The sequence below is a fragment of the Physeter macrocephalus genome, chromosome 20, assembly GCF_002837175.3.
Source record: "Physeter macrocephalus isolate SW-GA chromosome 20, ASM283717v5, whole genome shotgun sequence".
Lineage (NCBI taxonomy): Eukaryota > Metazoa > Chordata > Mammalia > Artiodactyla > Physeteridae > Physeter > Physeter macrocephalus.
This window is the reverse complement of record NC_041233.1, coordinates 103,003,286-103,015,910: the sequence shown is the minus strand read 5'-3', so window position 1 is coordinate 103,015,910 and position 12,625 is coordinate 103,003,286. Positions and strand designations below refer to the sequence as shown.

The following is a 12,625-nucleotide window of genomic DNA, read 5'->3' as shown; positions in this document are numbered from 1 at the left end:
TTAGTCATCGTTTGTGAAATCTGAGAACCAAACAACCTTCTTACAATGCGACTTTTGGACTACAATTCATTCCTAAGTTGGCGATTATTCATGCAGACTCCCTGAAAAATGACCAAATGATCAGGAACAAAACACTGAAAATAAATGTGATCTGTTCTACCTGCAGACGATGGGGTTTCTATCTTGCGCCGTGTTCAAACTCTTTAGGCTTGCCTTTGCCGTGGCAAGACAGTCAATCACGTCTGCCAAATCCAAATGCAAACAAAGGTGGTTCTCAGCAAGTTAGAGCCAGATCAAATCCTTGTTTAGTTCACCATCTTGCACAAATCTTGTTCACTGATTTTGTTTACAAAAATATTCTCTCTGCCAAAGAAGAGATGGAAAAATTCCCTTGCAGAGCCAGCATTCAAAATTACTCATTATCTCCACAAGAAACCCTAATGTAACCCAAGAACAACTTTTACATCTGTTTATTAAGAGTCTCAAATTGTCCTGGCTATGAGATCTACGTTCATACGTATTTTGCCAATACTTAGCATCTGCATCTAAATTTTAAAAAGAAGGGGATTTAAGATAAGGTTTTATTAATTACGTATGACCCAAACACCAAAGATACATCTCAGATTTTTTACTAAAAGTTAAAGTCAGTTAAGTAATTTTTTATAGAACATTGGCTTTGAAGCACAGAACATTCCTCCAAGCTTGATTGTACTTCATAGAAAAATCTTTGGGGTTTTTTTTTTTTTTTTTTTTTGGTTGTAAAAACAGCATTGCCAAAATCCTTACAACTCAGGAGGGAGCGCCCTCCTCTTTTCTTCTTCCAGCTATTGTTACACACTTGGGATATTGTTTTCATTGTTTCCTTATGGAAAATAAGCTGGATTTTATCCTTGAAAAATGATTACTTTTCAGAAAGATTATTTTTGACCTGAAATTTTAGGAAGTATACACTTAAAATTCTCTCAACTCTTCAGTAGTTTTTTTAAAAAAACAAAATAAATTTTTTCTCCGCAAAAATATTTGCTTTGACTCTTGACACTATGATGTGATTATTGATTATTACTTGTTTCTATTTGAAATTACCTTTTTAAAGTATGTATTCTTTGTAATTATTAAAATGTGCAATGTAAATATTTGTAAAATATAAAAAAACAAAATTATAATCACCCACAAATCTACACCCAGATGTAATTGTTATGCCTGTGTTTTTTTCTTCTATTTTTTTCTCTCTTTACTTTCACATATACACACACACACATTTTGAAACACAACTCAGATCACACTGTATATACAGTTTAGTACCTGGCTTTTTGGCTTAAAATTTTGTTATGAGCATCTTTCTATGTCATTAAGTATCCTTTGGGAAAAAAACTTTCAAGCTCATACAGTATTTCATATACAGCCACGCCACATTTTATTTGAAAATTCTATTTATTTATTTATTTTAAAAGTTAATTAATTAATTAATTTATTTATTTATTTTTGGCTGCGTTGGGTCTTCGTCGCTGCACGCAGGCTTTCTCTAGTTGCAGAGAGCGGCGGCTACTCTTTGTTGCGGTGCGCGGGCTTCTCATTGCGGTGGCTTCTCTTGTCGCGGAGCACGGGATCTACGGGTACGAGCTTCAGTAGTTGTGGCACAGGGGCTCAGTAGTGTGGTGCGCTGGCTTAGTTGCTCCGTGGCATGTGGGATCTTCCCGGGCCAGGGATCGAACCCGTGCCTCCTCCACTGGCAGGTGGATTCTTAACCACTGTGCCACCAGGGAAGTCCAAAATTCTATTTATTTTTGATATTTATCGCTTCTAATGTTTCACCAACCAAAACGTGACAGGGAGTCTTGGGTGGACTGGAGCTAGGGCTCAGATGCTTCCAGATTGTTGGATTAGGCAGAATCGTGTCCCTCAGGGGTCCGTTGGAATACTGTTATTTTCACGGGAGCTGAAGAACATCCTGAATTTACAAAAACTTGAATGCTGCACAGATGTTTGCGAAAATCTGAAGAATTAGGGAGCCTGTGATGATATCAGCCTGCCCCACAAAACCTAACTCCATCCAAAGAGAGAGAAATTCATCACGACTGAAAACGGAATCAGAATGAAAGGTACGTGCTAGCATCAGGGCTTAGATGTCGGAAAGCGAGTGTGGTGGTTCTGCGTCCAAGGTTCTGACTGATCTCAGAAACATTCCGTTTCTGCGCCTGGTGGAAAACGGCAATGTCCACGTGTTGACAGATTGTGAACTCTGAGACTTGGCAACCCAGGAGCTCTGCTTTGGACAAACCCTAAATGAGCTTCATAAGAAGGTCTTCCCTTTCATTTCACAAGAATATCTGCTGTGGGCAGATGTCCCACGCTGGAGTGCGATGGCGGCTTCACAATCTCACAATCTTTGAGAAGAGCCTGTTTTCGGCAGTGCAGGTGTCGATGACCACAGAGTAGCAGTGTTGACAATGGCGGTGGCGGGCTACAACGGGACGAAGTCTCAGTTGAATATTGGCGCTGAGTGAAGCTGTCGAAGACGCAGAGTGGAGCGATGGTGGGGAAGGGAAAAAACTCTCATACTCTGGAATACCGAACATCTTTGATGCGAGAAATCCTCCAAACTGAGTGCAAGTCTTGAGTTTTGAATCAGAAGATAGAGGCAGCATTACAGCTTCCCTGGCGTCGAGAACAGCAGACTTCCAGCACCAAGAGCAACAGCATCTTTTGGCTCTCACTGTGTCTGCTGCAGCAGGATCCTGCCCTGGCTAGCAATGCAGCAGGGAGCCACCAGGACTGGCTGTGTATACACATTGGTTCCTCTGGAAGTATCAGGAAGAAGAGGACTCTATATAATGAGGATGGAGGCTTAGGGCTGCTGAGATTCTAGGTATTAATATTCATGTGATTGCCTTTATATTCCTGAGCTTCTGAAACCTTTCATAAATTATGTTGTTCTAAATATCTGTATCAGGTTGGGATCAGTGCAAACCACTCTAGGTATTTGTATTCATCAGCTTGAGTTGCCATAACAAAATACTACAGACTGAGTGGCTTGGACAACAGAAATTTATTTTTCATAGTTCTGGAGGCTGGGGGTCCAAGATCAAGGTCCCCCAAGGTTCAGTTTTTGGTGAGAGCTCTCTTTCCTGGCTTGCAGATGACTGCCTTCTTGCTGTATCCTCATATGATAGAGAGGGAGAGAGAGAGAGAGCGAGAGCGAGAGAGAGAGAGAGAGAGAGAGAGAGAGAGAGAGAGAGAGATCTCTTCCTCTTCTTTTAATGGCACCAGTTCTACTGGACTAGAGCCCCACCCTTATGACCTCATTTAATGTTTATCACCTCCTCATATTCGGATGTGCTGGGGTCAAAAAGCCCCCGTCATAGATCTGTTTCCACCACAACTCAAATCAGCTACAGACCCTTTTCTTACCCAAGGCCCCACTCAGAGCTGGTGGGCCTGTTGGCCAACTCAGTAATAGGCTAGAGGGCTGCAAAGCAAAGCAGCTTGCCTTTCATGCTGGAGAAGCTATTTCACCACTGCGGATGCCTAGAAACTTCACTGAGATGGCAGGACCCTGAATTTCCCCAGAATGTATCTCCCATCCTCTGACACATGTGTGCTTTTCTTGGGCATCTTGGACCCCTGCAACTTTCTGTTCATTCCATCCGACCAGCATGACATTGTCAGTGTAGTGACCCAGCGTGGTTCTTGGAACAGGGGACTGATTAAGGTCCCCTGTGGACAAGTTGTGACAGAGGTGCATAAAATTACACTTCCAGATGAAAATAAACTGCTTATGACGAGCTCTGCTTATTGGAATGAACAGACAAGAGTTATTTTGGAAGAACTGCATTTGGAGGGAATGTTGAAGTGAATCTTGGAATGAACCTAGGGGATTTGATACACAGGAATAGTATGAACACAGACATAAAGGTAAGTAAATGCAGGATATAGAAAGTGATTGGTTGACTAAGTAATACATTCAGAAAATATTTCTTGAGCACCTACTAAGTGCCAGTGACTTAACTTTGCTGACTTTGTAAAAGAGAAAGAGAAAGGTAGGATGTGACTGGGCCTTAAATGACAGAATAAGGAGATAGTACTTAATTAAAAGGCAATTGTAAACCCCCTGAAAGTTTTTAAGATGGAGAGTGATGATTAGAGTTCTTTTCATGAAGATTGATCTGGCAGCAGAGGCTAATATTCCAGCCAGGAAGAAGCAATGAGGATCTTAGAGCAATGGCAGTGAGAAAGGAAGGGGAAGGGTCAGCTGAGGAAAAGTTGTGGATGAGGAATCCGCATCCGTCTGGGTATGGGGGCCAGTGAGGGACATAAGCTAGAAACAACTCGAAGGTTCTGAACTTGAGTGATTGAGATTAACAAAAGAAATAATGACGTCAAGAGGAGGTTTGGCATCAGGTAGAAGACAATGATAATAATAATAGTAGCTGATATTATTAGACGGAAGCACCTTGAGGGCAGGACTGTGATTGCTTTGGTTCACACTTTATCCTCGGTACTTGGCTCACAGAGAACACTCAATAAATATTAGTCACAAAATATATGCTCGATCTCACTGAATTGTCACATCCATCCTAAGAAGGAGGTGTAATTATGCCCCATTTTTTGCTATCAGTTTTATTTTTTATTTTGGACTACCTCAGGCATATACAAATAAACAGGAAATAATGTAATAAACATCCATATATATATAGATATCTCTCTCTATATATATAGATATCTACTCCTCAGCTTGAGAAAAAGAAAGTAATACGGCTATTATCATAATCTCCATTTTACGGGTAAGAAACTTGAGGCTGAGAGGGGTCAAAAACTTGTTCAAGGTCACACAGCTAGCACATGCTGCAGCTGTGACTTGAATATAGGCCTGTGTGTCATACCTAGTTTGTGACATTGATGGGACATCCATGTGGAGGTACTCAACAGGTGGATGGAAATATAATATGTGAGGTATGGAGAGAATTTAGGATTAGAAATATTGACATGGGAATTGTCTGCATCAAAATGATGGTTGAAGGGACAGCAGTGGGAAGGGAATAAACAGTAAGTGCTCCGAGGATACAGACTTGTGTCTGAGTGATGTGCCTTCTGAGAGGGAGAACAAAATATGCGAGTCTATTTTAAAACCTTGCCTGTTCATAGAGTAAGAGCTCCTTTTATGCTGGTCCAGAGTGTCCCCTTTGGTTTCTGGAAAAAGGGCAGAGCTGCCTGCAATCCAGGCATATTCTCTATGTCTGGCATAGGGCGAGGCCAAAGAAGACATTGGTATTTGGCATCTTTGGTTTTATAAAAATCCTGGAGGTGCGGATGTTATTTTTTCTAGGCAGAACCCCAAATGCAGCTCTAACCCTACCCTATTGGGTATCTAGCCTGCTTCTAGCTGAGGCTCGGCTTGTACAGAGATAGGTGCTCTCCTCCACTCATATCCTCACGGACCGCTGAGGCTCAGTAGTGCCGAATAGGATTTTACTGAGTTTGTAATCATTAGCAATATTACCAGCCTGAGGAAAGCGCTCTTGGCTTCACTCCAAATCAGAAGTTTTATTTGCCTCGGGAGAAATGTAAGAATTCTGGAAGAAGTCCTGCAAGTGTTTGATAAGCATCCAAATCTCCTCACGCCACTGAAGATCACAGCATTTGGGGAAGTTCCCAGTGAATATCAAGTTTGTTTGTTTGTTTGTATTTTTGTGGTATGCGGGCCTCCCTCTGCCGTGGCCTCTCCCGTTGCGGAGCACAGGCTCCGGACGCGCAGGCCCAGCGGCCATGGCTCACGGGCCCAGCCGCTCCGCGGCACGTGGGATCCTCCCAGACCGGGGCGCGAACCCGGTTCCCCTGCATCGGCAGGCGGACGCGCAACCACTGCGCCACCAGGGAAGCCCTCAAGTTAGGATTTAAAGATTCCTATAGTAATGTTATTTGCAACTAGACTATCTGTGTGATAAAAATTTCTTAAGGAGAGGTTCTGCAGAAGAAGTTTGGTAACACACAATAAAGTTGAGGTCTTGGCAGATGACATGTGTCATCAGATCTCTTTAATGACATTATCAACCCCCTTGAAAAAGGATCAGAGATACAGAAGGTGTATTATTTTGACTCTCAGAGTCCCTTCTTTGGAAGGTCAGGATAGGCGAGGGTAGGTACAAAACTTAACCTCTAAATCTCAGTGGCTTCATGCAACGGCCACCACTACAAAAAGCTGTTCTTTTCACTCAAAAGAATCTGCTGGGACACTTCAGAGTAGCTCCCTTCCAAGTAATGACTTGGAGAAACAGCCTATTTTTCTCTTCATGTCAATCTAATGCTGAATAGTTTGTGGCCACAGTCACATTATATACTCAGAGTGAATTTATCATCATTATTTTCTCTATAATTTCAAGATGAGATCTCCAAATAACAAGACAAGGGAAGAGAAAGCTGGAGGGCCATAGAGGTTTTGCAGAACTTTGGCTTCAAAATGACACAGGTCGGGCTTCCCTGGTGGCGCAGTGGTTGAGAGTCCGCCTGCCGATGCCGGGGACACGGGTTCGTGTCCCGGTCCGGGAGGATCCCACATGCCGCGGAGCGGCTGGGCCCGTGAGCCATGGCCGCTGGGCCTGCACGTCCGGAGCCTGCGCTCTGCAGCGGGAGAGGCCACAACAGTGAGAGGACCGGGAACCACAAAAAAAAAAAAAAAAAAAAGACACAGGTCACTTTCCACAGCCCTGGTCCATGGTCCCACCCAACAGTAATAGAGTGGGGAGGCATAGTCTCCTGGGTGCCCATGAAGGAAAGGAGAATTAAATATCTACCATTTTCACAGAGGTAGCAAAGCACTGAAACATGAGCACTAAAGATAAAATGAGGACAACTATATTGTGTGTTGTCAAGGGAAGAAGTAGTGTGATGAATATGCAGGTAACTAGGTCTTAACGTTATTGTCTGATATTTTGCTTGATGGTGAAAATAGTTTTGTTGAATTTTCCATCCAGGATTCACAAATGCTAGCTTAAAAAAAAATGGCCATTTTCCAACCCACTGGGCAAAGTGAATCTGTAGTGTAAAAAGTAAATTGATGTAGTATAAATCTGGATGTGGATCCCTCTGCAACTTTTGTAGTGTTAGAAGAATACATTTTTTTTCTTCCTTTCTTACTTCTTGGTTCTGGGGCCAGATGGAGAGATTTCTGCTCTGTGAACACTCAAGAGGTGCAACGTTTATCCAAATGACCCATGGTTCATAACAAATGCAACAGTAGCAAACTTTAGGAATTAAGTATATGATCCCGAGTTCACCTATTATTTTCCATATACTTAACATGGAAAATGTAGGAAGTGGGTCAATCTCCTTGAGGCTACTTTTGGCATTTCCACATGCTCTGTTGCCATCTTACTGGTCTACTTTTCACTTCCTTGGTGTTATCCACATCGCTGTTATGGAACTTGGTTTCCTCCTCTTCTGGGTCTCCCTTCAATTTCCCAGCATCTGCCATGGTACCTTGTGCATGACCATCAGTAAATTAATATCAGTGATTCTTAACTAAATGAATGGCTGGTTTCACTTTCTGCCCTACTTAAGATCAACATAGTCAGCCGTTTCAATGATGTATTCTAGTTTCTCTCACTCCACTGCCCTCCAGCTCTTGCTGCTTAGTTCAGTCTCTTCTGCCCCACTGGGTGGTGGTTCAGAGAAGCAGTGAAACATGGGGGCATGAGGCAGTGCAGAGAAAGTGAGACGGGGAAGAGTGGCTGTCTGGGGTCAACACAGCTTGTGATCTAATAAGCTGGAGAGCGATCGGGGCTGGGAGTCAAGTCAAGGAGGATTCTCAGAGAACTGTTAGGGCAAACCCAAATGTTTACTTATAGAGATTTCTTTCCCTATTGTTATTTTATTTCTAGCTTATTCTATGTTAACTTATCCTAATAAGTGGAATGAGGTCAGAGGCTGAATTGGAACCAGAGTGTTCCTGACGCTATTCCTGGTGTTTTTAGTAACAAGAAATTATACTCTGGGTCAGTTTTGCCATATGCAAACATCAGTTTACTGAACTTGTCCTAACTGCCTCCCAGAGTGGAAGGAGGATGAAATGATAAAAGATATGCAGACGGGACCTGGAAATTTAAAAAATGCAATACTGTATTGATTAAATAAACATTTATTTGGAAGGTTGCAATGTGCCTACCATGCACTGGACAAAAAGAGATTAAAAAACCAATGTCTACAGCCAAAGAATTTACAATCCAGGTAAAAGAGAGATGAGTAAGAGCTAGGAAAAAATTGGATAGATATTATTCTAAGAACTGTGAACAGTTTTATGAAATAATTAGTTATGGTAAACGTTTACACACAGGTTTGCAAGAAAAAAAGGCGGGGGTGGGTGGCGCGCATTTCTTCCCTTCGGCTTTTCCAAATGGCTTAATACTAACAGTGGCAACAACTACTCTTAATATCATAAATGGAAGAATGATGCTTTATAATGGATGCTGTGTTATCTGTATCTTCCAGTTCAGTTAGTTAGAGCTAAGTGAAGATGTCAAATGAGCATCCAGTACGGTGTCAAGGGAAAGTGCCTCTTCCAACGGTAAAGTCACAGGTTGATGTGAGATGCCTGTCTTAACAGCATTTTCTCGGGCGCTTAACACTGTTGCTATTTCCATCTTCATCCCCAATGCTCTGCCGCCGGTGGTGAAATATACAGACAGGGCCCAAGAGGCCACACTGGATCTGGAGTGTTTGTGGCAGCCTTTTTCCTGCCCCACCCTGAAGCCCCACCTATCCTGGGACGCTCTGGAAGGAAGCCCATGGGCTGTGGAGCAGCGCTTAGTCCCATCTCTCCTCCAAGAGGCCACACCCAACGCAAGGCCCCCATTGTGTCTCGGGGAACAGTAACCCCACAGTCTTACGCTGGCTGCCCTTCTTCAGAGGAAGCGAGCGGCTCTGGCTCCCGCAACCCCAGCCAGGCAAGGCGGGGGCGAGGCGGGGCGGGGCGGCGACAGGCGGAGCAGGTGTCAGTGGCGCAGAGACGCGCGCTCTAGGGCCGCGCAGGCGCCCCGGGCCCCGCACGCCTGCCTCGCGCGGGCGCCGCCGCACCTGAGGGCGGAGCCAAGCCCGAGACCCGCCCGCTCCCGGGCGCGAAGCCCCCTCCCCGCGTCCCTCCCGCCGCGCTGCAGACGCGCGCAGGTGCGTGAGGCGTCGCCCGCCCGGGACCTGCAGACGCGGGCTCGCCATGGAGCACATCCGCACGCCTAAGGTTGGTGCTACGGGCGCGGGCGGAGGAGGGAGAGCGGGAGCAAGAGGAGGGATGCTGAGCCAGCTGGAGCCCCGGCTTCCCTGTCCGGCGCAGACCGAACTGGCCCCGCGAGCGAGCGAGGGAGGAGGCGGCGCCGGAGCCTCTCCCGCTTCGCCGGGAGGCTGGGCTTCCTCTTGCTGCCTCACAGGCCTAGCCTTGGCTGCTGCTGGATCTAACCTCTTGTCCTTGGGGATGCTCAGTGGACAGAAGGCTGGACGGGAGGGAACCCTAACTGCCTGTAGAGTAATGGGGCTGCTGATAGGCTGATAAACGCTCCCTTCTGGTCTAGCACTAGGTTGCTGCTTAAAAAAAATTTTTTTTTTCTGTTGGCTGCTCTGAGCAGTTGAAAGAGGAACAAGCCTTCCTAATAACAGGTGCAGGGAAACGAGTTACGTGCAGGTGCGTTGAATGCACTCGGGAAGCTTGTTGAATCTAAGGGTTCAGACCCGCCCAACTCGCCCTTCTGCTTCTTGGTCCTCAGACTATCAGCCGCAGTGGACCTTGCACCGAGCAGATGATCAATGTTCGCTGTAGGCTGAATATTATCAATCCTTCCATCCTCTTGCCTTTTCCAGTGGGTTGCAGCTTACAGATTCGTCCACTGGTCTGTTTTAAACAACACCAGCTCTTGCCAACTCAACAAAAGCTACTGGTCCCAGATCATTTCAGTTAAATAACACTGGAAACGTTGACCCCTGTACCAAACCTTACTCCTTCATGGTTGTACTAGTAATAAAATTTAGAGCGAAAAAGGTGACCGACATTCCTGATGAAAACCCTAAACTAGTGACAAAACCTATTTCAGGAACCTATTGACTGTCTCTTGTTACCACCACTACAGCGCCTTGCGTTTCCAGGATGATCTCCTGTTCCAAATCTAGGTCCTGACAGTGAAGTCAAAGCTGGGCTTGAGTGGGCGGAACTCAGGAGGCCCCAGGGATCGTGTTCATCTCATGGGGCCATTGCTGTGAAGTGAGTCCAGTAAGAAAAATTCATTCCTAAATTCTGGCATGGTTCCTCAGTGCCTCTTGATTCTTTTTTTTTGTGTGTGTGTGTGTGTGTGTGGTATGCGGGCCTCCCCCTGCTGCGGCCTCTCCCGTTGCGGAGCACAGGCTCCGGACGCGCAGGCCCAGCGGCCATGGCTCACGGGCCCAGCCGCTCCACGGCACGTGGGATCCTCCCAGACCGGGGCGCGAACCCGGTTCCCCTGCATCGGCAGGCGGACGCGCAACCACTGCGCCACCAGGGAAGCCCCAGTGCCTCTTTATAAAGGCAGCTTTACAATTGTCTCATGTCAGTGGAGGAATAAAATCTTTTAGTCTGCCACATGATGTGAGTTCCTACAGTAAAGTTAAGTGGTATTGATTTTGCGCTATGGAATTAAATTGTTGCTTCACAATCGAGAAATTGTAAACTTAGAGGAGGGTGCCATGAACCGCAAGATAGGTGGCTCAGAGCCTTCAGGGTTTAAGTGGTGCTAAATAATTTATTCTGGAATAAGGAATTTAACTCATGAGCTCGCTGTGCCAGGGGCATCCTTTCTTTGTCATGATGAAGGGGGCTCTTGATACAAATGATGTCTGATGTGAATGTCAGTAGTGATAGGGTGACATGACACTGAGTGCTTTTCTTCCTATGGAATATGCATTTGGGCAGTAAAGGCCTTTTCTCATCCTTATTCAGACTCATTCTCTACAAAGCCGTGTGTGCAAACCTGAACATCGGGCAGTAGTCTCGCTTGTTCTTAAAACCCGTTTTCATAAACACCCTGTACCATAAATCTTCTATCAGGAAACAAAGAAATGGGCGGAAATGGATAATTGTCTGACATTTCATTGAGTTGAGAGTCATGAACATTTAGTGTAACGCAGGTGGAAGAAAATGAAAAACTACAGAGGTTGGTGGGGGGGGGGATCCAATCCGTTTATTCATTCATTTCATTCCACAAGCATTGGAGAACCTTTCCTGTGAGAAGCTCCTGTGTGAGCTCTGTGAAGCTCCAGACCAGGGAGCTGCTGGTCTGGAGCGGAGGCAGTTGTAAATCTGGAGAGAGATGTGTGCCAGGGACAGTGTGCGGAGAGGGTAATGGATGGAGGATCAGCTCTACCAGAAAGGGTGAGGGAAGGCTTCCTAGAAGAGCTGAGTCTTAACACGCAAGGAGGACCAGGAGCATTGGAGATGCTGTCAGGAAGTTGTGTCAGTATATGATATATTGTAATAAATCGTTACTACCTCAAAGATGCTGAAAGCCTTAACAGCAATAAAGATAGACATGATGACATGACATGATTCATTGAGGTTAAACAATATCATTTTATTTTACATTTTTAAAACAATTAAAAAATTTTTATTTATCCTTAGTTTTTACTTCCAGTTTTACTGAGATAGAATCGACATACAGCACTGGATAAGTTTCAGGTGTACAGCATAATGGTTTGACTTACATACTTCATAAAATGATTGCCACAATAAATTAATGACCACCCATCATCATTTAGATAGAAAATTAAAGAAATAGAAAAACATTTTTTCTTGTGATGGGAACTCTTAGAATTTATTATCTTAACTTTCATGTATAACATACCGCAGTGTAAATTATATTTATCGTGTTATACATTCCATCGCTAGTACTTACTTATCTTATAACTGGAAGTTTGTACCTTTTGACCACCTTCCTTCAGCCTGCCCCCCTGGTAACCACAAATTGGGTCTCTCTTTCTATGAGTTTATTTGTTTGTTTGTTTTGAGGTGTAATTGCCCTACATCACTGTGCTAGTTCTTGTTACACAACATAGTGATTCGATATTTTAAACAATTTCATTTTACATTTTTAAGTGCAATACTAATTTTCACAGTATAAATGAAAAGGGCCCGTACTACTTACAGAGCTTGTGTTGTAAAATTTTTGTGTGTGTGTGTGGTACGCGGGTCTCTCACTGTTGTGGCCTCTCCCGTTGCGGAGCACAGGCTCAGCGGCCATGGCTCACGGGCCCAGCTGCTCCTCGGCATGTGAGATCTTCCCAGACCAGGGCACGAACCCGCGTCCCCTGCATCGGCAGGCGGACTCTCAACCACTGCGCCACCAGGGAAGCCCTATACACTCAAGTTTGAAGTGTATTTACCATGTGGCTGGCAGGGGTTTATTTTAAGAGGAAAGGAAATGCATGTATAATGTATAGTTGTTTTCCTGTTACAGTGAAGTCATTCATTTACTCTTTGTAAGCTGTGCGATATCCATCACAGCCTCTGTACTCAGCTTCAGTCTCTGGAGTGCAGTGTAAGGAGACAGATACCCATGAATAATCTGGATGCTTTGCACATCTTTCTTGCTGGTGTGTGTGTGTGTGTGTGTGTGTGTGT

The 12,625-nt window shown here is 44.8% G+C and overlaps 1 protein-coding gene across 1 annotated transcript in view; it reads left to right on the top strand.

The window, feature by feature from the left end:
• The first annotated feature begins 9,049 nt into the window (after positions 1–9,049).
• Positions 9,050–12,625, top strand: part of MTMR7 (myotubularin related protein 7) — a 109,463-nt gene continuing 105,887 nt past the window's right edge. The window contains exon 1 of the mRNA XM_007109907.4: positions 9,050–9,226. Coding sequence (XP_007109969.1) covers positions 9,203–9,226 — 24 coding nt within the window. The 5' untranslated portion in view covers positions 9,050–9,202. The remainder of the gene's footprint in view (positions 9,227–12,625) is intronic.